The sequence below is a fragment of the Petromyzon marinus genome, chromosome 67, assembly GCF_048934315.1.
Source record: "Petromyzon marinus isolate PM22_M1 ecotype Great Lakes invasive population chromosome 67, UKy_Petmar_22M1.pri1.0, whole genome shotgun sequence".
Lineage (NCBI taxonomy): Eukaryota > Metazoa > Chordata > Hyperoartia > Petromyzontiformes > Petromyzontidae > Petromyzon > Petromyzon marinus.
Genome location: NC_133733.1, coordinates 2,975,910 through 2,998,303, shown reverse-complemented (window position 1 = coordinate 2,998,303; position 22,394 = coordinate 2,975,910). Strand labels below are relative to the sequence as shown.

The following is a 22,394-nucleotide window of genomic DNA, read 5'->3' as shown; positions in this document are numbered from 1 at the left end:
ATTAGAGGCGGAGGGGGGGTAATGTAATTATATAATCGATTAGTAATCAGTCATTGGTTATGATTAGTAATGAGTTGTAGATTAGTAATTCTTTAAATCAAAATGTAATGTGTATTATTTAATAATACGCTTCCAGGCCGCACTGAGCCGGTAGCTGTCAGAGCGATTAAAGTTATTCTTGTTCCTCTCAATTTCAATGGATTCTCTAATTAGTCTTTGCCAGTAATAATTAGTTTTACACACCACTGCAACATTGTCAAAATCAATTGAGTGTCCTTGTTGACAAGCATGTTCTGCCACTGCCGACAGTTGTGTTTGAGATAATTTAATATTTCTCTGATGTTCTTTTAGTCTTACGCTGATGTTACGTCCCGTCTGCCCAATGTAGCAGCTGCCACATGAACAATTAATCCGATATACACCTTCTGTTGATAGTTTAGGTAATGCGTCTTTAGTGCAAGATACTAGTTTTTGAATTTTGTGTACTGTACCAAATCTTACTGTAATGTTTTGCTTTTGCAAAACGCGGGCTAATTTGTCAGTTACTCCTGAGATATATGGAATTTTTATTGTTTTAACAATCTGGTCGCTTTCAGTAGTATTGCTTTGCGATCGTGATTTGGCATTCAGTGCTCTGTTAATTTGAGCATTATTGTAGCCATTCTGTCGTAGTGCGTCTTTAACGTGTTTAATCTCTCTCACTAGACTCTCACCATCTGACACTGTTTTCGCCCGATGCACGAGCGTCTTAATAAGAGAGGATTTTTGAGCTGGATGATGATGTGATTCTGCATTCAGATAGGCATCAGTGTGCGTTTGCTTTCTGTAAACGCTGTGTGTTATTTTACCGTTTAGGCCATGTCCAAGCAAAATATCTAGGAATGGGAGTGTATTATTCACCTCCATTTCCATGGTGAACTGGATGGCCGGGTTTTGTGCATTGAGATGATTTAGAAAATCATTAAGTGTATCTTTACCATGTGGCCAGACAACCAAAGTGTCATCCACATACCTAAACCAAAAGGATGGTTTTAATGTGCTCGAGGCAAGTGCTCTTATTTCAAAGTTTTCCATGTACAAATTTGCTATAGCAGGGGATAAAGGAGAACCCATTGCTGCTCCTTCCTTTTGTTTAAAGAAATCCCCTCTCCATAAGAAGTAAGTGTTATTTAAGCAATGGCCAGCAAGTTTCGGAATATCTTTTTGTAAACCGGTATTCTTTACTAGTGTATCAAGTAATTTAAGCGATTCGTCCACTGGAACCTTAGTGAATAGAGAAATCACATCAAAGCTTACCAGAATATCATCAGGAGTAAGTTTAATATCTTTAATCACATTCACAAGATGTTCTGAATTTTTTATGAATGAAGATGTCTTACCGATGTAGGGCTGTATTTGTTTGGTTATATATTTTGCTAATTGATATGTGGCAGAGCCAATTGTACTGACTATGGGTCGTAATGGGATGCCGATTTTATGAATCTTTGGTAGCCCATAGAGTCTAGGTGGTTTTGAGGCCCTTGGCTTAATTAGGTATTGCTCATTTTTAGGGATTAATGAATTTGCAATTATTGCAGTGGTCTTACGTTCTAAAGTATTAGTTGGATCTCGTTTAATTTTAATGTAGGTACTTTCCTCTAGTAAATTTCTAATTTTATTATCATAATCGGCTCGTGACATCAGTACAGTAGTGCGGCCTTTATCAGCTGCTAGGATTTGGATATCCTTATTTACACGCAGCTCTCTTAAGGCTTTTGCCTCGTTAGAGCTAATATTTACTTTTGGAACTTTGCTATTCTCAATTATTTTAGCAACCTCATGTCTAGTCATCTCTGCCTCATTATGTGGAAGGAGTCTAACTGCTGATTCTACCTCAGCAATTATCTCATCCACTGGAATTGTGCGTGGGGTAACGGCAAAGTTAAGGCCTTTAGAAAGGATAGAGACCATGTCACCGGTTAATACAGTGTTGGTCAAGTTCAGTACAGTTTTGTTTTTACATTTTTGGTTTTCAGTAGGGATTTGTTTATTATGTAGTCTAGAAAATTTATTAATTTGGTTAGTTTTTGTTAGTTTAAACACATTATCAGCCGATTGTTGTGTTATGTTATCGATTATATTCCAATAATGCATAGATACACTATTGCTTATATCTAAGTGTAACTGCTTTAGCGATTCCGAAATGTAAGATAATTCACTCCTATTGTGCTGTATTCTCTCTATTAATAATAATTCGCTAGCTTTGTGTAGTATTTGGTTAGCTTTAGAAGACTTTATGTGATGTGTTATTTTAACTGCGTTTGGTATTACCTTTGAATCTCTGCACCTTTTGAGGAACGCCAGTGAAGATATCAATTTCATCCGCTTAATGCGAAGCTTCTCCAATTTTCTGGTTTTAAGAAAAGTATCCTCCCCATAGAGGTTAGTCAGTTTAACACGTAGGCTTTCGCGACCAATATTATTCATAATAAAGGTTTTTGGGTTAGATCGCGTTTATTTATAAATGTGTCGTAACCCTCCACCACCCGACACGGCCAATCAGCAAAGAAAAGTGTCACGTTGACAAAAGACAAATAATTCACTACTTCAGCCCACCGGTGTGTTGAAGAGTTAATCCACATTTACAGTTTGAGTACGACGTTTCGCTGGTAAATACTTCCAGCATCATCGGGCAATTCGCCAGAATGGTAAAGCCCTCGCTTGCTCCCGGTTTTATATAGAGCAGAAGAGTGACGTCATCACTTAACTCATCAGGTGCAGTGATTAGAGGCGGAGGGGGGGGGTAATGTAATTATATAATCGATTAGTAATCAGTCATTGGTTATGATTAGTAATGAGTTGTAGATTAGTAATTCTTTAAATCAAAATGTAATGTGTATTATTTAATAATACGCTTCCAGGCCGCACTGAGCCGGTAGCTGTCAGAGCGATTAAAGTTATTCTTGTTCCTCTCAATTTCAATGGATTCTCTAATTAGTCTTTGCCAGTAATAATTAGTTTTACACACCACTGCAACATTGTCAAAATCAATTGAGTGTCCTTGTTGACAAGCATGTTCTGCCACTGCCGACAGTTGTGTTTGAGATAATTTAATATTTCTCTGATGTTCTTTTAGTCTTACGCTGATGTTACGTCCCGTCTGCCCAATGTAGCAGCTGCCACATGAACAATTAATCCGATATACACCTTCTGTTGATAGTTTAGGTAATGCGTCTTTAGTGCAAGATACTAGTTTTTGAATTTTGTGTACTGTACCAAATCTTACTGTAATGTTTTGCTTTTGCAAAACGCGGGCTAATTTGTCAGTTACTCCTGAGATATATGGAATTTTTATTGTTTTAACAATCTGGTCGCTTTCAGTAGTATTGCTTTGCGATCGTGATTTGGCATTCAGTGCTCTGTTAATTTGAGCATTATTGTAGCCATTCTGTCGTAGTGCGTCTTTAACGTGTTTAATCTCTCTCACTAGACTCTCACCATCTGACACTGTTTTCGCCCGATGCACGAGCGTCTTAATAAGAGAGGATTTTTGAGCTGGATGATGATGTGATTCTGCATTCAGATAGGCATCAGTGTGCGTTTGCTTTCTGTAAACGCTGTGTGTTATTTTACCGTTTAGGCCATGTCCAAGCAAAATATCTAGGAATGGGAGTGTATTATTCACCTCCATTTCCATGGTGAACTGGATGGCCGGGTTTTGTGCATTGAGATGATTTAGAAAATCATTAAGTGTATCTTTACCATGTGGCCAGACAACCAAAGTGTCATCCACATACCTAAACCAAAAGGATGGTTTTAATGTGCTCGAGGCAAGTGCTCTTATTTCAAAGTTTTCCATGTACAAATTTGCTATAGCAGGGGATAAAGGAGAACCCATTGCTGCTCCTTCCTTTTGTTTAAAGAAATCCCCTCTCCATAAGAAGTAAGTGTTATTTAAGCAATGGCCAGCAAGTTTCGGAATATCTTTTTGTAAACCGGTATTCTTTACTAGTGTATCAAGTAATTTAAGCGATTCGTCCACTGGAACCTTAGTGAATAGAGAAATCACATCAAAGCTTACCAGAATATCATCAGGAGTAAGTTTAATATCTTTAATCACATTCACAAGATGTTCTGAATTTTTTATGAATGAAGATGTCTTACCGATGTAGGGCTGTATTTGTTTGGTTATATATTTTGCTAATTGATATGTGGCAGAGCCAATTGTACTGACTATGGGTCGTAATGGGATGCCGATTTTATGAATCTTTGGTAGCCCATAGAGTCTAGGTGGTTTTGAGGCCCTTGGCTTAATTAGGTATTGCTCATTTTTAGGGATTAATGAATTTGCAATTATTGCAGTGGTCTTACGTTCTAAAGTATTAGTTGGATCTCGTTTAATTTTAATGTAGGTACTTTCCTCTAGTAAATTTCTAATTTTATTATCATAATCGGCTCGTGACATCAGTACAGTAGTGCGGCCTTTATCAGCTGCTAGGATTTGGATATCCTTATTTACACGCAGCTCTCTTAAGGCTTTTGCCTCGTTAGAGCTAATATTTACTTTTGGAACTTTGCTATTCTCAATTATTTTAGCAACCTCATGTCTAGTCATCTCTGCCTCATTATGTGGAAGGAGTCTAACTGCTGATTCTACCTCAGCAATTATCTCATCCACTGGAATTGTGCGTGGGGTAACGGCAAAGTTAAGGCCTTTAGAAAGGATAGAGACCATGTCACCGGTTAATACAGTGTTGGTCAAGTTCAGTACAGTTTTGTTTTTACATTTTTGGTTTTCAGTAGGGATTTGTTTATTATGTAGTCTAGAAAATTTATTAATTTGGTTAGTTTTTGTTAGTTTAAACACATTATCAGCCGATTGTTGTGTTATGTTATCGATTATATTCCAATAATGCATAGATACACTATTGCTTATATCTAAGTGTAACTGCTTTAGTGATTCCGAAATGTAAGATAATTCACTCCTATTGTGCTGTATTCTCTCTATTAATAATAATTCGCTAGCTTTGTGTAGTATTTGGTTAGCTTTAGAAGACTTTATGTGATGTGTTATTTTAACTGCGTTTGGTATTACCTTTGAATCTCTGCACCTTTTGAGGAACGCCAGTGAAGATATCAATTTCATCCGCTTAATGCGAAGCTTCTCCAATTTTCTGGTTTTAAGAAAAGTATCCTCCCCATAGAGGTTAGTCAGTTTAACACGTAGGCTTTCGCGACCAATATTATTCATAATAAAGGTTTTTGGGTTAGATCGCGTTTATTTATAAATGTGTCGTAACCCTCCACCACCCGACACGGCCAATCAGCAAAGAAAAGTGTCACGTTGACAAAAGACAAATAATTCACTACTTCAGCCCACCGGTGTGTTGAAGAGTTAATCCACATTTACAGTTTGAGTACGACGTTTCGCTGGTAAATACTTCCAGCATCATCGGGCAATTCGCCAGAATGGTAAAGCCCTCGCTTGCTCCCGGTTTTATATAGAGCAGAAGAGTGACGTCATCACTTAACTCATCAGGTGCAGTGATTAGAGGCGGAGGGGGGGGGTAATGTAATTATATAATCGATTAGTAATCAGTCATTGGTTATGATTAGTAATGAGTTGTAGATTAGTAATTCTTTAAATCAAAATGTAATGTGTATTATTTAATAATACGCTTCCAGGCCGCACTGAGCCGGTAGCTGTCAGAGCGATTAAAGTTATTCTTGTTCCTCTCAATTTCAATGGATTCTCTAATTAGTCTTTGCCAGTAATAATTAGTTTTACACACCACTGCAACATTGTCAAAATCAATTGAGTGTCCTTGTTGACAAGCATGTTCTGCCACTGCCGACAGTTGTGTTTGAGATAATTTAATATTTCTCTGATGTTCTTTTAGTCTTACGCTGATGTTACGTCCCGTCTGCCCAATGTAGCAGCTGCCACATGAACAATTAATCCGATATACACCTTCTGTTGATAGTTTAGGTAATGCGTCTTTAGTGCAAGATACTAGTTTTTGAATTTTGTGTACTGTACCAAATCTTACTGTAATGTTTTGCTTTTGCAAAACGCGGGCTAATTTGTCAGTTACTCCTGAGATATATGGAATTTTTATTGTTTTAACAATCTGGTCGCTTTCAGTAGTATTGCTTTGCGATCGTGATTTGGCATTCAGTGCTCTGTTAATTTGAGCATTATTGTAGCCATTCTGTCGTAGTGCGTCTTTAACGTGTTTAATCTCTCTCACTAGACTCTCACCATCTGACACTGTTTTCGCCCGATGCACGAGCGTCTTAATAAGAGAGGATTTTTGAGCTGGATGATGATGTGATTCTGCATTCAGATAGGCATCAGTGTGCGTTTGCTTTCTGTAAACGCTGTGTGTTATTTTACCGTTTAGGCCATGTCCAAGCAAAATATCTAGGAATGGGAGTGTATTATTCACCTCCATTTCCATGGTGAACTGGATGGCCGGGTTTTGTGCATTGAGATGATTTAGAAAATCATTAAGTGTATCTTTACCATGTGGCCAGACAACCAAAGTGTCATCCACATACCTAAACCAAAAGGATGGTTTTAATGTGCTCGAGGCAAGTGCTCTTATTTCAAAGTTTTCCATGTACAAATTTGCTATAGCAGGGGATAAAGGAGAACCCATTGCTGCTCCTTCCTTTTGTTTAAAGAAATCCCCTCTCCATAAGAAGTAAGTGTTATTTAAGCAATGGCCAGCAAGTTTCGGAATATCTTTTTGTAAACCGGTATTCTTTACTAGTGTATCAAGTAATTTAAGCGATTCGTCCACTGGAACCTTAGTGAATAGAGAAATCACATCAAAGCTTACCAGAATATCATCAGGAGTAAGTTTAATATCTTTAATCACATTCACAAGATGTTCTGAATTTTTTATGAATGAAGATGTCTTACCGATGTAGGGCTGTATTTGTTTGGTTATATATTTTGCTAATTGATATGTGGCAGAGCCAATTGTACTGACTATGGGTCGTAATGGGATGCCGATTTTATGAATCTTTGGTAGCCCATAGAGTCTAGGTGGTTTTGAGGCCCTTGGCTTAATTAGGTATTGCTCATTTTTAGGGATTAATGAATTTGCAATTATTGCAGTGGTCTTACGTTCTAAAGTATTAGTTGGATCTCGTTTAATTTTAATGTAGGTACTTTCCTCTAGTAAATTTCTAATTTTATTATCATAATCGGCTCGTGACATCAGTACAGTAGTGCGGCCTTTATCAGCTGCTAGGATTTGGAGAAGCTTCGCATTAAGCGGATGAAATTGATATCTTCACTGGCGTTCCTCAAAAGGTGCAGAGATTCAAAGGTAATACCAAACGCAGTTAAAATAACACATCACATAAAGTCTTCTAAAGCTAACCAAATACTACACAAAGCTAGCGAATTATTATTAATAGAGAGAATACAGCACAATAGGAGTGAATTATCTTACATTTCGGAATCGCTAAAGCAGTTACACTTAGATATAAGCAATAGTGTATCTATGCATTATTGGAATATAATCGATAACATAACACAACAATCGGCTGATAATGTGTTTAAACTAACAAAAACTAACCAAATTAATAAATTTTCTAGACTACATAATAAACAAATCCCTACTGAAAACCAAAAATGTAAAAACAAAACTGTACTGAACTTGACCAACACTGTATTAACCGGTGACATGGTCTCTATCCTTTCTAAAGGCCTTAACTTTGCCGTTACCCCACGCACAATTCCAGTGGATGAGATAATTGCTGAGGTAGAATCAGCAGTTAGACTCCTTCCACATAATGAGGCAGAGATGACTAGACATGAGGTTGCTAAAATAATTGAGAATAGCAAAGTTCCAAAAGTAAATATTAGCTCTAACGAGGCAAAAGCCTTAAGAGAGCTGCGTGTAAATAAGGATATCCAAATCCTAGCAGCTGATAAAGGCCGCACTACTGTACTGATGTCACGAGCCGATTATGATAATAAAATTAGAAATTTACTAGAGGAAAGTACCTACATTAAAATTAAACGAGATCCAACTAATACTTTAGAACGTAAGACCACTGCAATAATTGCAAATTCATTAATCCCTAAAAATGAGCAATACCTAATTAAGCCAAGGGCCTCAAAACCACCTAGACTCTATGGGCTACCAAAGATTCATAAAATCGGCATCCCATTACGACCCATAGTCAGTACAATTGGCTCTGCCACATATCAATTAGCAAAATATATAACCAAACAAATACAGCCCTACATCGGTAAGACATCTTCATTCATAAAAAATTCAGAACATCTTGTGAATGTGATTAAAGATATTAAACTTACTCCTGATGATATTCTGGTAAGCTTTGATGTGATTTCTCTATTCACTAAGGTTCCAGTGGACGAATCGCTTAAATTACTTGATACACTAGTAAAGAATACCGGTTTACAAAAAGATATTCCGAAACTTGCTGGCCATTGCTTAAATAACACTTACTTCTTATGGAGAGGGGATTTCTTTAAACAAAAGGAAGGAGCAGCAATGGGTTCTCCTTTATCCCCTGCTATAGCAAATTTGTACATGGAAAACTTTGAAATAAGAGCACTTGCCTCGAGCACATTAAAACCATCCTTTTGGTTTAGGTATGTGGATGACACTTTGGTTGTCTGGCCACATGGTAAAGATACACTTAATGATTTTCTAAATCATCTCAATGCACAAAACCCGGCCATCCAGTTCACCATGGAAATGGAGGTGAATAATACACTCCCATTCCTAGATATTTTGCTTGGACATGGCCTAAACGGTAAAATAACACACAGCGTTTACAGAAAGCAAACGCACACTGATGCCTATCTGAATGCAGAATCACATCATCATCCAGCTCAAAAATCCTCTCTTATTAAGACGCTCGTGCATCGGGCGAAAACAGTGTCAGATGGTGAGAGTCTAGTGAGAGAGATTAAACACGTTAAAGACGCACTACGACAGAATGGCTACAATAATGCTCAAATTAACAGAGCACTGAATGCCAAATCACGATCGCAAAGCAATACTACTGAAAGCGACCAGATTGTTAAAACAATAAAAATTCCATATATCTCAGGAGTAACTGACAAATTAGCCCGCGTTTTGCAAAAGCAAAACATTACAGTAAGATTTGGTACAGTACACAAAATTCAAAAACTAGTATCTTGCACTAAAGACGCATTACCTAAACTATCAACAGAAGGTGTATATCGGATTAATTGTTCATGTGGCAGCTGCTACATTGGGCAGACGGGACGTAACATCAGCGTAAGACTAAAAGAACATCAGAGAAATATTAAATTATCTCAAACACAACTGTCGGCAGTGGCAGAACATGCTTGTCAACAAGGACACTCAATTGATTTTGACAATGTTGCAGTGGTGTGTAAAACTAATTATTACTGGCAAAGACTAATTAGAGAATCCATTGAAATTGAGAGGAACAAGAATAACTTTAATCGCTCTGACAGCTACCGGCTCAGTGCGGCCTGGAAGCGTATTATTAAATAATACACATTACATTTTGATTTAAAGAATTACTAATCTACAACTCATTACTAATCATAACCAATGACTGATTACTAATCGATTATATAATTACATTACCCCCCCCTCCGCCTCTAATCACTGCACCTGATGAGTTAAGTGATGACGTCACTCTTCTGCTCTATATAAAACCGGGAGCAAGCGAGGGCTTTACCATTCTGGCGAATTGCCCGATGATGCTGGAAGTATTTACCAGCGAAACGTCGTACTCAAACTGTAAATGTGGATTAACTCTTCAACACACCGGTGGGCTGAAGTAGTGAATTATTTGTCTTTTGTCAACGTGACACTTTTCTTTGCTGATTGGCCGTGTCGGGTGGTGGAGGGTTACGACACATTTATAAATAAACGCGATCTAACCCAAAAACCTTTATTATGAATAATATTGGTCGCGAAAGCCTACGTGTTAAACTGGTCGTCATCAGGTGTGTCGGTTCGCATTTATTTATTTATTTTAAAAACGGTTTTTTTATTTATGAAAAAACGTCAGCGCCATGCGCAGCGATTTGGCAGTTTATTTAGAAGGACTAGTCCATCTATGTTCTGAAAAGAGGAGGGGGGAGACGAAAAATTAATGTATGTTGTCTGAAAGCCACTGAAAGCGTGACCAATCAATTAAGACCTAAAATGGTTAATCAAATCTTTCCAATGATTGCTAAGGCAGAATCCATCTTCTCGGTTGAAATTGTCTCTGTGCTTGTATATGTGGATAGCCTCATGAACGAATCTCTCATGGTAGCCAGATGGCTTACAAATAACCTCTGTCTTGGAAAAGTCAATGTCATGTGAGCCTACTGAATTATAACAATGATCTGCCACGGCCGAGGTGTTGGTCCTACCGTGTTTAAGGTCTGCTTTGTGTTCACGAATGCGGTCCGAGACATGGCATTTGGTTTCTCCAATGTAACTACTACCACAGAGGCAACTTAGTTTGTAGACACCAGGATACTGTATGTCCGGAATCACATCTTTTACAGACGGAACCAGATCACGGATTTTATGTAATGTGTTGAAACGGACCTGGATCTTGTGTTTATTCCAGATTTTGGAGATCTTTTTTGTGATCCCCGCAATGTAGGGTAAAGTGATGGTTTTGAAAGGCTCCTCAAGAGGGTCCTTCTTCATGGTTTGATCAGCCTCCCTTTATATCTGTGCCAAATGGAGATTCCCCTGGTACAGTTATTGAAGGCTTCACGAACTACGTGGTCAAAAAAGATGTTAAATAATGTGGGAGCCAGAGAACATCCGTGTCGCACCCCAAGGTGTACAGGGAATGGCTCTGACTCCCGGCCACGTAGTTTTACCCGGGCCCGCTCACCATCATGAAGGTCCTTAATGATCGTGAGCAGAGGGTCAGGGACTCCAAAAGCACGAAGAACAACCCAGAGACCAGGCCTACTGATGGTATCATAGGCCTTGACCAGGTCAATAAAGCAGAGATGTAGGTCTTGTGGGAATTCCCTACACCTCTGCTGTAGCAGATGGACAGAAAATATGGCATCTGTGCAGGACCGCCTTTTCCTGAATCTGCATTGGTGCTCCGCAAGCCTCTCCTCAGCATGCCTGGCAAGGCGATGTTGAATAATCCTTGCCAGGACCTTTCCCGGCACAATGAGGAGTGAGATGCCCCCATAGTCGTTACAGTCTGTGCGGTCCACCTTCTTAAAGAGGGGGACCACCAGGGCATCCTTCCAATCCTACGGAACCCCTCCAGTTGCCCAGACTGTTCTTATAATGTCATGTAGGGCAGTCTTCACACAAACGCCACCCTCCCTCAGCATTTCGCTTGGGAGATCATCTCTGCCCGGCGCCTTTCCTGGTCTCAGACTCTGGATCGCCTTCAGTACTTCCTCAACGGATGGCACCTCAGCCAGCCACTCACAGGGGCTGACTTCCTCCTCCAATATTTGAGGCACCACAAGCCTCAGCAGGGTCATCCCCACTTTGTCCCATAATGTTTTCCAGGCTGAGGGATTCCCCCTCCCCCAGAACCTCACAGAAATGTTCAGCAAATTTGCAAACCTGTTCCTGGGGGTCGGAGATTGGATCACCGTCTTTCCCCCTAAAGATGGAAATAGGTGTGGTGCTGCAGGTTACTTTTTGATGGTAAATAGGTATTTGTGATCGCGGACCATTGAGGCAGACTCCATGTCCTCAGCAACCCGCGACCACCACCCTTCCTTGCAGCGCCTCACGGCTCTCCAAACCTCCGAGAGCAGGCTGCGGTAAGCCTCCTCATTCTCTGACGTGGGATGCTGTAGACGATTAGAGTGGGCCTGTCGTTTTCTCTCAACCATCCTGAACACCTCCTCTGTCAGCCAGAGTCTCTGGGGAGGTCTGGACCACGTACCCAAAGCAGCCATTGCAGCTGCATAAGTCACAGTCCTAAACCTCGCCCATTTACCCTCGACATCAGGAGGAGTGGGGGACGATGCCAACCCCAGGCTGCAAGAGATTATGAAATTCTCGCTTGCAACTTCCATCAGCTAGCTGAGACCAGGCCACTTTAGGTTGGAATGGGGTCCTTGGTGTACACCCACCACCAGAGTGGAAGAATGGCAGGCGCATCTTACAGATGACTAGTCGATCGTCAGAGGGCAGATCAGCTCCACGGAAGGTCCTGGTGTCAAGGACAGGGGCTCGCATCCGCTAGTCCGTCACTATGTAGTCTAGCAGATGTTCTTGCTTGGACGCGGCATGCATCCATGATGTGGTGTGGATGCGCCGATGCCGGAACAGCGTGTTGGTAATTACAAGCCCATGGGCTGCACAATAATCTAGCAGCCTCCTACAGTTGTTATTGAGCTGATCTCGCCCATGCCCTCCAATCACTCCAGACCAGGTGCCAGCATCATGACCAACTCGGGCATTGAAGTCACCCAACAAGATGACTCTATCCCGAGGGGCCACTTCAGCCAGCACCTGTGACAGGAGGTCATACAAGGCATCTGACTCATCGGCCTTGCCTGCATCCCTCCACGGATGTTCGTCTTCGGTGGGTGCATAAGTAACCACGACCGCCACTCCTCGCCTCCGTCTGATGGGAAGGCCAGCCCAAAGTAGCCTGGGGCTTACAGCTTTCCACACCTCACCGCCACGCTCCCACGCCCCCTTCATTCTTAGGGGAAGCTACTCTGACCCGACCCCAGCCAAGGTGCGGGTTCTGACCACTGGTCCGCGCTCGGCCCCGGCCCTTGCAAGGACGTCGGGTCCCGGGTTCCCAGGGTCCTAGCTAGGCTGGTCTCTCTTCTTTGTCTTCGGAACGCTCCCCCGAGCTGTGCTTGAGGTGCCCCTTTTGTACACCTCCCGGGGACTCTCCACCCCCTCTCTGGAACCTTCCAGAACCCCCCAAACCCCTCACCTGGGGTCTGGGGGGGGGGGCGGGAGGAACCCGGCCCCTCAACGGTCCGGTTCTCTCCGACCTTGCCCAGCTCATGGTGGCAGCCGCTAAGGGCCTGTGCCCGCAACTGCAGGTGAGTGTGTATATGGACGGTATACGATGTGCATTGCCGACGCTACATACGCACGCGTGTGTGTGCATGTGTACGCGTGTATGTGTCTGTGCAGGTCCATGAACTCGTTCCTGCTGGTGTACCTGTGTGTGCGTGCGTGTGTGCGTGCCTGTGTGTGTGTGAGCGTGTGTGTGCGTGCGCGTGTACGTACGTACGTGTGCGTGCACGTGTGTGTACGTGTGTTGTGTGCGTGTGTTGTGTGCGCGTGTGTGTGTGCGCGTGTGCGCGTGTTCGAGTGCGTGTGTGCGAGTGTGTGTGTGCGAGTGTGTGTGTGCGCGTGTGTGTGTGTGTGCATGCGCGTACGTGTGCGTGTACGTGTTGCGTGTGTGTGTACGTGTGTTGCGTGTGTACGTGTGTGTGCGTGCGCGTGTATGCGTGCGCGTGTGTGTGTGTACGTGTGTGTGTGTGCGTGTGTGTGTGCGTGTGTGTGCGTGTGTGCGAGTGTGTCCACCGTTTCAGCTCTGCCTGCTCCTTCTTCTCCTGGATCATCTTGATCTCGCTGTCCTCCTTCTGAGAGTTCCGGTAGCGGATCGCCGTCGCGTGCTGCTCACACACGCACACGCACATACACACGTGTACACGTACACACGTACGCACATGTACACACGTGTACGCACACACGCACTAAGGTGCACACACACGCACATGTACACGCACGCACACACGCACGCGCACGCACACACACACGTACATGCACACACACACATGTACACGTACACACGGTCATACATGTACACACGTGTACACGTACAAACGTACACACACGTACGCACATGTACACACACACGCAGGCACATACATACGCACATGTACATGCACGCACACATACGCGTACACACACGTACGCACACATGCACGCAAGTATACGTACACACGGACACCAGTACACATACACCGTGTGTCCGTGTCCCCCCGTGTCTCCGTGTCTCTGCGTATCCATGTCCCCGTGTCCCCATGCCTCTGTGTCTCTGTATACCGATGCCCCCGTGTCTCCGTGTGTCCCCCGTATGCCCCCCGTGTCTCCCGTGTCCCCCCGTGTCTCCGTGTCTCTGCGTATCGATACCCACGTGTCTCCATGTCCCCGTGTCTCTTTACATCGATGCCCCCATGTCCCCGTGTCGCTGCGACCCCGTGTCTCCCCCCGTGTCTCCATATCCCCGTGTCTCCATATCCCCGTGTCTCCATATCCCCGTGTCTCCGTGTCTCCGTGTCTCCATGTCTCCGTGTCCCCCCAGTCCCCCCAGTCCCCGTGTCCCCATGTCCCCTTGTCCCTTTGTCCCCATGTCTCCATGTCCCCGTGTATCCATGTCCCCATATCTGTGTGTGTGCCCCCCCCCCGTGTCCCCCCCCGTGTCCCCCCCCGGTGTCCCCCCCCCGTGTCCCCCCCCGTGTCCCCCCCCCGTGTCCCCCCCCCCCGTGTCCCCCCCCCGTGTCCCCCCCCCCTCGTGTCTCACGTCATGGGGGAGACTCTCCATGGACTTGCCATGGTTGATCCTCTGGCTGTTTGAGCCGTGGCGGAGAGACCTGCAGAGCGGGGGGGGGGGGGGGGGGGACACGAGGGGGGGCACGGGGGGGGACACGGGGGAGGACGGGGGGGGACACGGGGGGGGACACGGGGGGGGACACGGGGGGGGGTGGGGGCACGGGGGGGGGACACGGGGGAGGGGGGTGGGGACACGGGGGGGACACGGGGGAGGGGGAACATGGGGGGGGGGGACACGGGGGAGGGAGACACGGGGGGGGGGGACACGGGAGGGGGGGGACACGGGGGTGGGGACACGGGGAGGGGGTGAGAGACGGGGACACAAGGACAAGGGGGAGACACGTGGTGACACCCCCACGCACCCCCACACTCATTTCCCTCACCCCTGTGCGTGGGTGACCGCGTGGGTGGTCGTGTGGGTGGTCGTGTGGGGTGGTCGTGTGGGGTGGTCGTGTGGGGTGACCGCGTGGGTGACCGCGTGGGTGACCGCGTGGGTGGTCACGTGGGTGGTCGTGTGGGTGGTTGTGTGGGTGACCGCGTGGGTGACCGCGTGGGTGGTCGTTTGGGTGACCGCGTGGGTGACCGCGTGGGTGGTCGTGTGGGTGACCACGTGGGTGGTCACATGGGTGACTGCGTGGGTGACCGCGTGGGTGGTCGCGTGGGTGTTCGTGTGGGTGACCGCGTGGGGTGGTCACGTGGGTGACCGCGTGGGTGACCGCGTGGGGTGGTCGCGTGGGTGGTCGTGTGGGTGACCGCGTGGGGTGGTCACGTGGGTGACCGCGTGGGGTGGTCGCGTGGGTGGTCACGTGGGTGGGGGGTGGTCACCGGCGCTCCTGCCGGATGTGGTGCTGCACCCCCAGGATGGAGCGCTCCTTGGGTGGCTGCCCGTCCAGGGAGCCGCTCATCACGCGCTGGCGGATACACGCCCTGATGACGTCACACGTGGGAGGGGCATAGTACAGAAGCGATACACGCCCTGAAGACGTCACACGTGGGAGGGGCATAGTAGAGAAGTGATACACGCCCTGATGACGTCACACGTGGGAGGGGCATAGTAGAGAAGTGATACACGCCCTGACGACGTCACACGTGGGAGGGGCATAGTAGAGAAGTGATACACGCCCTGATGGCGTCACACGTGGGAGGGGCGTGGTAGAGTAGTGATACACGCCCTGATGACGTCACACGTGGGAGGGGCGTGGTAGAGAAGTGATACACGCCCTGACGACGTCACACGTGGGAGGGGCGTGGTAGAGAAGTGATACACGTCCTGACGACGTCACATGTGGGAGGGGCGTGGTAGAGAAGTGATACACGCCCTGACGACGTCACACGTGGGAGGGGCGTGGTAGAGAAGTGATACGCGCCCTGACGACGTCACACGTGGGAGGGGCGTGGTAGAGAAGTGATACACGCCCTGATGACATCACACGTGGGAGGGACGTGTTAGAGAAGAGATACCACGCCCTGATGACGTCACATATGGGAGGGGCGTGGTAGAGAAGTGATACACGCCCTGACGACGTCACACGTGGGAGGGGCGTGGTAGAGAAGTGATACGCGCCCTGACGACGTCACACGTGGGAGGGGCGTGGTAGAGAAGTGATACACGCCCTGATGACGTCACGCGTGGGAGGGGCGAGGGGAGGTAAATAAGTGAGGGGGTAAAAGTGGGGAATCAGGGGGTGGGGGGAGGGGGAAACGCGGGGGAGGGGGGGAAGGGGGGGAAAGGGGGGGGAGAGGGGGGGCAGGGGGGGGTTGTAAGAGGGGAGAAAGTGGGGGCTGAGGGAGGGGGTAAAAGTGTAGGGGGGGGGGAAATTGGGGGGTGAGGCACAGGGGGTGGGGTGAGGGGGGGTAGAGGCGAATTGTCCCACAGTGAGACAGACCCCCCTAGTGGGTGAGTGTGGGTGAGTGTGAGTGAGTGTGGGTGAGTGTGAGTGAGTGTGGGCGAGTGAGAGTGAGTCAGTGTGGGTGAGTGAATGCGGGAAGATCTGGGCACGGTCCCATCGGTGAGTTCCTCCGGCAGGCAAGGCTGCGTTGGCTGGGCCATGTAGCCGGTATGCCCAGCCACCGCATGCCGAAACAGCTTTTGTTCGGCCGGATCGAGGGGGCTAAACGGGCGCGGGTGGGAGAAGAGTTGGAGTGATGTGGTACAGGAGGACGGGGAGCTGAGTGGACTTGCCGATGACTGGTACCAGCGGTGTCAAGATCGGCCTCTGTGGAGGAGGCTCGTGAAGGACGCTGCTGGGCAGTTGGAGGCAGTCGCCCTCCAACAACAACGGAGGGCGGAGGAACGACGCTCACAACAACGAGCCGAGAGCGCCGGGTGGCTAAAGCACAGCAGGTTGGCACAGTAGGGGGCATAGGTGGTGCATCAGCCAGTCATCTCAGTCAGTCGACCCGTGGCACCTGGGTCTGCCCCGTGACCTCCTGCCCACGGGCGTTCGACACTTCACGTGGCCTCAAGGTGCCCATGGCCTGGCACAAGCGTCGTGGTGACGTCACCGCCACTTAGTGGGGAATGGCGGTTGTTGTTGTTGTGAGTATGGATGAGTGGATGAGTGAGTGTGAGTGAGTGTGAGTGAGTGAGTGGGTGAGTGTGAGTGAGTGTGAGTGAGTGTGAGTGAGTGTGAGTGAGTGAGTGCGTGTGAGTGAGTGTGAGTGAGTGTGAGTGAGTGAGTGTGAGTGAGTGTGAGTGTATGAGTGTGAGTGAGTGTGAGTTAGTGAGTGTGAGTGAGGAGCCTCACCTGAGTATCTTCTGCACGCTCCCCTCCTTCTCACACAGGTGGCGTGGTCGCATGCTGGACACTCCGCCCTGCAGCTGGGACACGCGCACAACAAAGACAAAGCTCCCCCGCGTAGCCTTCAACAGACGTGCTGGGGCAAATGCTGTTCGCCAGGTGCACGCACACAGGATGCCTCTCACACCACCGCCCCCCCCCCCCCCCCCCGGTGGTGTTGGTGTGTATGTGTGTGTGTGTAGGTATGTGTGTAGGTGTGTGTAGGTGTGTAAGAATGAAGGGGGCGTGGGAGCGTGGCGGTGAGGTGTGGGAAGCTGTAAGCCCCAGGCTACTTTGGGCTCGCCTTCCCATCAACCGGAGGCGAGGAATGGTGGTCGTGGTTACTTATGCCCCCACCGAAAATGAACATCCGTGGAGGGATGCAGGCAAAGCCGATGAGTCAGATGCCTTCTATGACCTCCTGTCACAGGTGCTGGCTAAAGTGGCCCCTCGGGATAGAGTCATCATGTTGGGTGACTTCAATGCCCGAGTTGGTCATGATACTGGCACCTGGTCTGGAGTGATTGGAGGGCATGGGCCAGATCAGCTCAATAACAACGGTAGGAGGCTGCTAGATTTTTGTGCAGCCCATGGGCTTGTAATTACCAACACGCTGTTCCGGCATCGGCGCATCCACACAACATCATGGATGCATGCCGGGTCCAAGCAAGAACATCTGCTGGACTACATAGTGATGGACCAGCGAATGCGAGCCCATGTCCTTGACACCAGGACCTACCGTGGAGCTGATCTGCCCTCTGACCATCGACTAGTCATCTGTAAGATGCGCCTGCCATTCTTCCACTCCGGTGGTGGGTGTACACCCAGGACCCCATTCCAACATAAAGTGGCCTGGTCTCAGTTATCTGATGAAAGTTGCAAGCGAGAATTTCATCATCGCTTGCGGCTGGGATTGGCATCGTCCCCGACTCCTCCTGATGTCGAGGGTAAATGGGCGAGGTTTAGGACTGTGACTCATGCAGCTGCAATGGCTGCTTTGGGTACGCGGTCCAGACCTCCCCAGAGACCCTGGCTGACAGAGGAGGTGTTCAGGATGGTTGAGAAAAAGCGACAGGCCCACTGTCATCAGCTACAGAATCCCACGTCAGAGAATGAGGAGGCTTACCGCAGCCTTCGCTCGGAGGTTCGGAGAGCCGTGAGGCGCTGCAAGCATGGGTGGTGGTCGCGTGTTGCTGAGGAGATGGAGTGTGCCTCAGTGGCCTGGGATCACAAATCTCTATTTAACTCCATCAAAAAAGTAACCTGCAGCGCCACACCTATTACCATCATTAGGGGAAAAAACGGTGATCCAATCTCCGACCCCAAGGAACAGGTTCGCAGATTTGCTGAGCATTTCTGTGAGGTCCTGGGGGAGGGAAAATCCCACAGCCAGGAAAACATCGTGGCACAAGGTGAGGATGACCCTGCTGAGGCTGTGGTGCCTCAAATATTGGAAGAAGTCACCCCCTGTGAGTGGCTGGCTGGGGTGCCATCTGCTGAGGAAGCATTGAAGGCGATCCGGAGTCTGAGACCAGGAAAGGCAGCGGGCAGAGATGATCTCCCAAGCAAAATGCTGAGGGAGGGTGGCGTTTGTGCACAGACTACCCTACATGAGATCATAACAACAGTCTGGACCACTGGATGGGTTCCGCAGGATTGGAAGGATGCCCTGGTGGTCCCCCTCTTTAAGAAGGGGGACCGCACAGACTGTAACAACTACAGGGGCATATCACTCCTCAGTGTGTCGGGAAAGGTCCTGATAAGGATTATTCAGCATCGCCTTGCCAGGCACGCTGAGGAGAGACTTGCGGAGCCCCAATGCGGTTTCAGGAAAGGGCGGTCCTGCACAGATGCCATATTTTCTGTCCGTCTGTTACAGCAGAGGTGTAGGGAATTCCAACAAGACCTACATCGTTGCTTTATTTACCTGATCAAGGCCTATGATACCATCAGTAGGCCTGGGCTCTGGGTTGTTCTTCGTGCTTTTGGAGTACCTGACCCTCTGCTCACGATCATTAAGGACCTTCATGATGGTGAGCGGGCCCGGGTAAAACTACGTGGCCTGGAGTCAGAGCCATTCCCTGTACACCTTGGGGTGCGACAGGGATGTCCTCTGGCTCCCACATTATTTAACATCTATTTTGACCACGTAGTTCGTGAAGCCTTCAATAGCTGTACCGGGGGAATCTCCATATGGTACAGATATAATGGGAGGCTGATCGATGCCCGGGTGCGGTCAAGGGATGGCTCCCTATTGCTCAACCACGTTATGTATGCTGATGATTTGGTAATAGCTGGTCAGTCAGAGGAGGAGTTGGAGACGCTGCTGTTGAGACTGGAGCGTGCCACTAAGAGGTGGGGCCTTACCATCAGCCCCACCAAAACTAAGCACCTGCCTGGGTATTTTGTACCATCGGACACTACACACCCACAACTCCCGATCGGTGATGGGGCAGTTGTGGAGAGAGTGGAGAGTTTCCCATACCTGGGCAGTGTGCTTATGACTGGCTCCAGTTTAACAGCAGAGGTCTCACTCCGAATCAGTCGAGCGGCAATATCTTTTCATCGGTTGCGTAACGCTGTGTGGAAGCTACCTGGTCTGTCGCTCCGCACTAAGCTTCAGGTCTTCTCGGCCACGGTCATTCCCTCCCTTCTCTATGCTTGCGAAACGTGGACCCCCCTAATGGAACATCTTCGCCGGTTAGAAACATTTAGGCTGGCCTGCCTACGATCCATTCTGGGTTTAACCAGACTGGATTGTTTGAGGAGCTCACAAATCCTTGAAAGATCTGGGCAGGGTCCCATCGGTGAGCTCCTCCGGCGGGCAAGGCTCCGATGGCTGGGTCATGTAGCCCGCATGCCCAGCCACCGCATGCCGAAACAGGTTTTGTTCGGCCGGATTGAGGGGGCAAAGCGGGCGTGGCATGGGCTAGACAAGAGATGGAGTGATGTGGTACAGGAGGACGTGGAGCTGAGTGGACTTGCCGATGACTGGTTCCAGCGGTGTCAAGATCGGCCTCTGTGGAGGAGGCTCGTGAAGGATGCTACTGGGCAGTTGGAGGTAGTCGCCCTCCAACAACAACGGAGGGCGGAGGAGCGACGCTCACAACAACGAGCGGAGCACCGGGTGGCTAAAGCACAGCAGATTGGCACAGTAGGGGGCACAGGTGGTGCATCAGCCAGTCATCTCAGTCAGTCGACCCGTGGCACCTGGGTCTGCCCCGTGACCTCCTGCCAGCGAGCGTTCGACACTTCACGTGGCCTCAGGGTGCACATAGCCTGGCACAAGCGTCGTGGTGACGTCACCGCCACTTAGTGGCGAATGGCGGTTGTTGTTGTGTGTAGGTGTGTGTAAGTGTGTGTAACTGTGTGTGTGTAAGTGTGTGTAAGTGTGTGTAGGTGTGTGTATGTAGGTGTGTGTGTGTAGGTGTGTGTGTGTAGGTGTGTGTGTAAGTGTGTGTGTGTAGGTGTGTGTAAGTATGTGTAACTGTGTGTGTGTAAGTGTGTGTAAGTGTGTGTAAGTGTGTAAGTGTGTAGGTGTGTGTGTAGGTGTGTATGTAAGTGTGTGTAGGTGTGTGTGTAGGTGTGTATGTAAGTGTGTAACTGTGTGTGTGTAAGTGTGTGTAAGTGTGTGTGTAAGTGTGTGTGTGTAGGTGTGTGTAAGTGTGTGTAGGTGTGTGTAAGTGTGTGTAGGTGTGTAACTGTGTAAGTGTGTAAGTGTGTGTAGGTGTGTAAATGTGTGTAAGTTTGTGTGTGTAACTGTGTAAGTGTGTGAAAATGTGTAAGTGTGTACCTTGTGACACATGTGCGCGTGCTGCTGCTGCTGTGGGCTGCTCGTGCCGCGTTTCCCACCGCCCCCTCCCCCTCCTCCCCCCTCCCCGCCGCCCCCCGTGCAGGAGGAGGAGGAGGAGGCGGAGGGGAGTCGGCGCAGCAGGAGGAGGCAGACGGCGCCCTGCTGCTGACGGTCCAGGAACTGGCGCATGAAGCTCTCCCTGCACCACAACCACCACCACAACCACCACAACCACAGCCACCAGCATCACCACCACCACAACCACCACAACCACCACCAGCATCACCACCACAACCACCAGCACCACCAGCAGCATCACCACAACCACCACCACCAGCACCACCACCAGCACCACAACCACCACCACAACCACCACCACAACCACCAACACAACCACCAACACAACCACCAACACAACCACCACAACCACCAGCATCACCACCACAACCACCAGCACCACCAGCACAACCAGCAGCATCACCACCACCACAACCACCACAACCCCAAACACCACCACCACAACCACCACCACAACCACCACAACCACCACAACCACGAGCATCACCACCACAACCACCACTACAACCACCACAACCACCACAACCACCAGCATCACCACCACAACTACCACAACCACCAGCATCACCACCACAACCACCAGCATCACCACCACAACCACCAGCATCACCACCACAACCACCACAACCACCACAACCACAAACACCACAACCACCAGCATCACCACCACAACCACCAGCATCACCACCACCACAACCACCACAACCACCAGCATCACCACCACAACCACCACAACCACCAGCATCACCACCACAACCACCAGCATCACCACCACAACCACCAGCATCACCACAACCACCACAACCACAAACACCACAACCACCAGCATCACCACCACAACCACCACCACAACCACCAGCATTACCAGCATCACCACCACAACCACCACAACCACCAGCATCACCACCACAACCACCACAACCACCAGCATCACCACCACAACTACCAGCATCACCACCACAACCACCCAACCACCAGCATCACCACCACAACCATCAGCATCACCAGCATCACCACCACAACCACCACCACCACTACCACCACCACCACCACCACAACCACCAGCATCACCACCACAACCACCACAACCACCAGCATCATCACCACAACCACCACCACCACCACAACCACCACAACCACAAGCATCACCACCACAACCACCACCACAACCACCAGCATCACCACCACAACCACCAC

At 48.4% G+C, this 22,394-nt stretch overlaps 1 protein-coding gene across 1 annotated transcript in view; it reads right to left on the bottom strand.

Annotated features, from left to right (window-relative positions):
• NALCN (sodium leak channel, non-selective) overlaps positions 1-22,394 on the bottom strand; it is a 164,462-nt gene that overhangs the window by 54,861 nt on the left and 87,207 nt on the right. The window contains exons 17-21 of the mRNA XM_032978490.2: positions 21,120-21,318; positions 17,294-17,367; positions 15,372-15,473; positions 14,518-14,587; positions 13,515-13,606 (exon numbers count right to left, since the gene is read on the bottom strand). Of these exons, the coding sequence (XP_032834381.2) occupies positions 13,515-13,606; positions 14,518-14,587; positions 15,372-15,473; positions 17,294-17,367; positions 21,120-21,318 (537 nt within the window). The remainder of the gene's footprint in view (positions 1-13,514; positions 13,607-14,517; positions 14,588-15,371; positions 15,474-17,293; positions 17,368-21,119; positions 21,319-22,394) is intronic.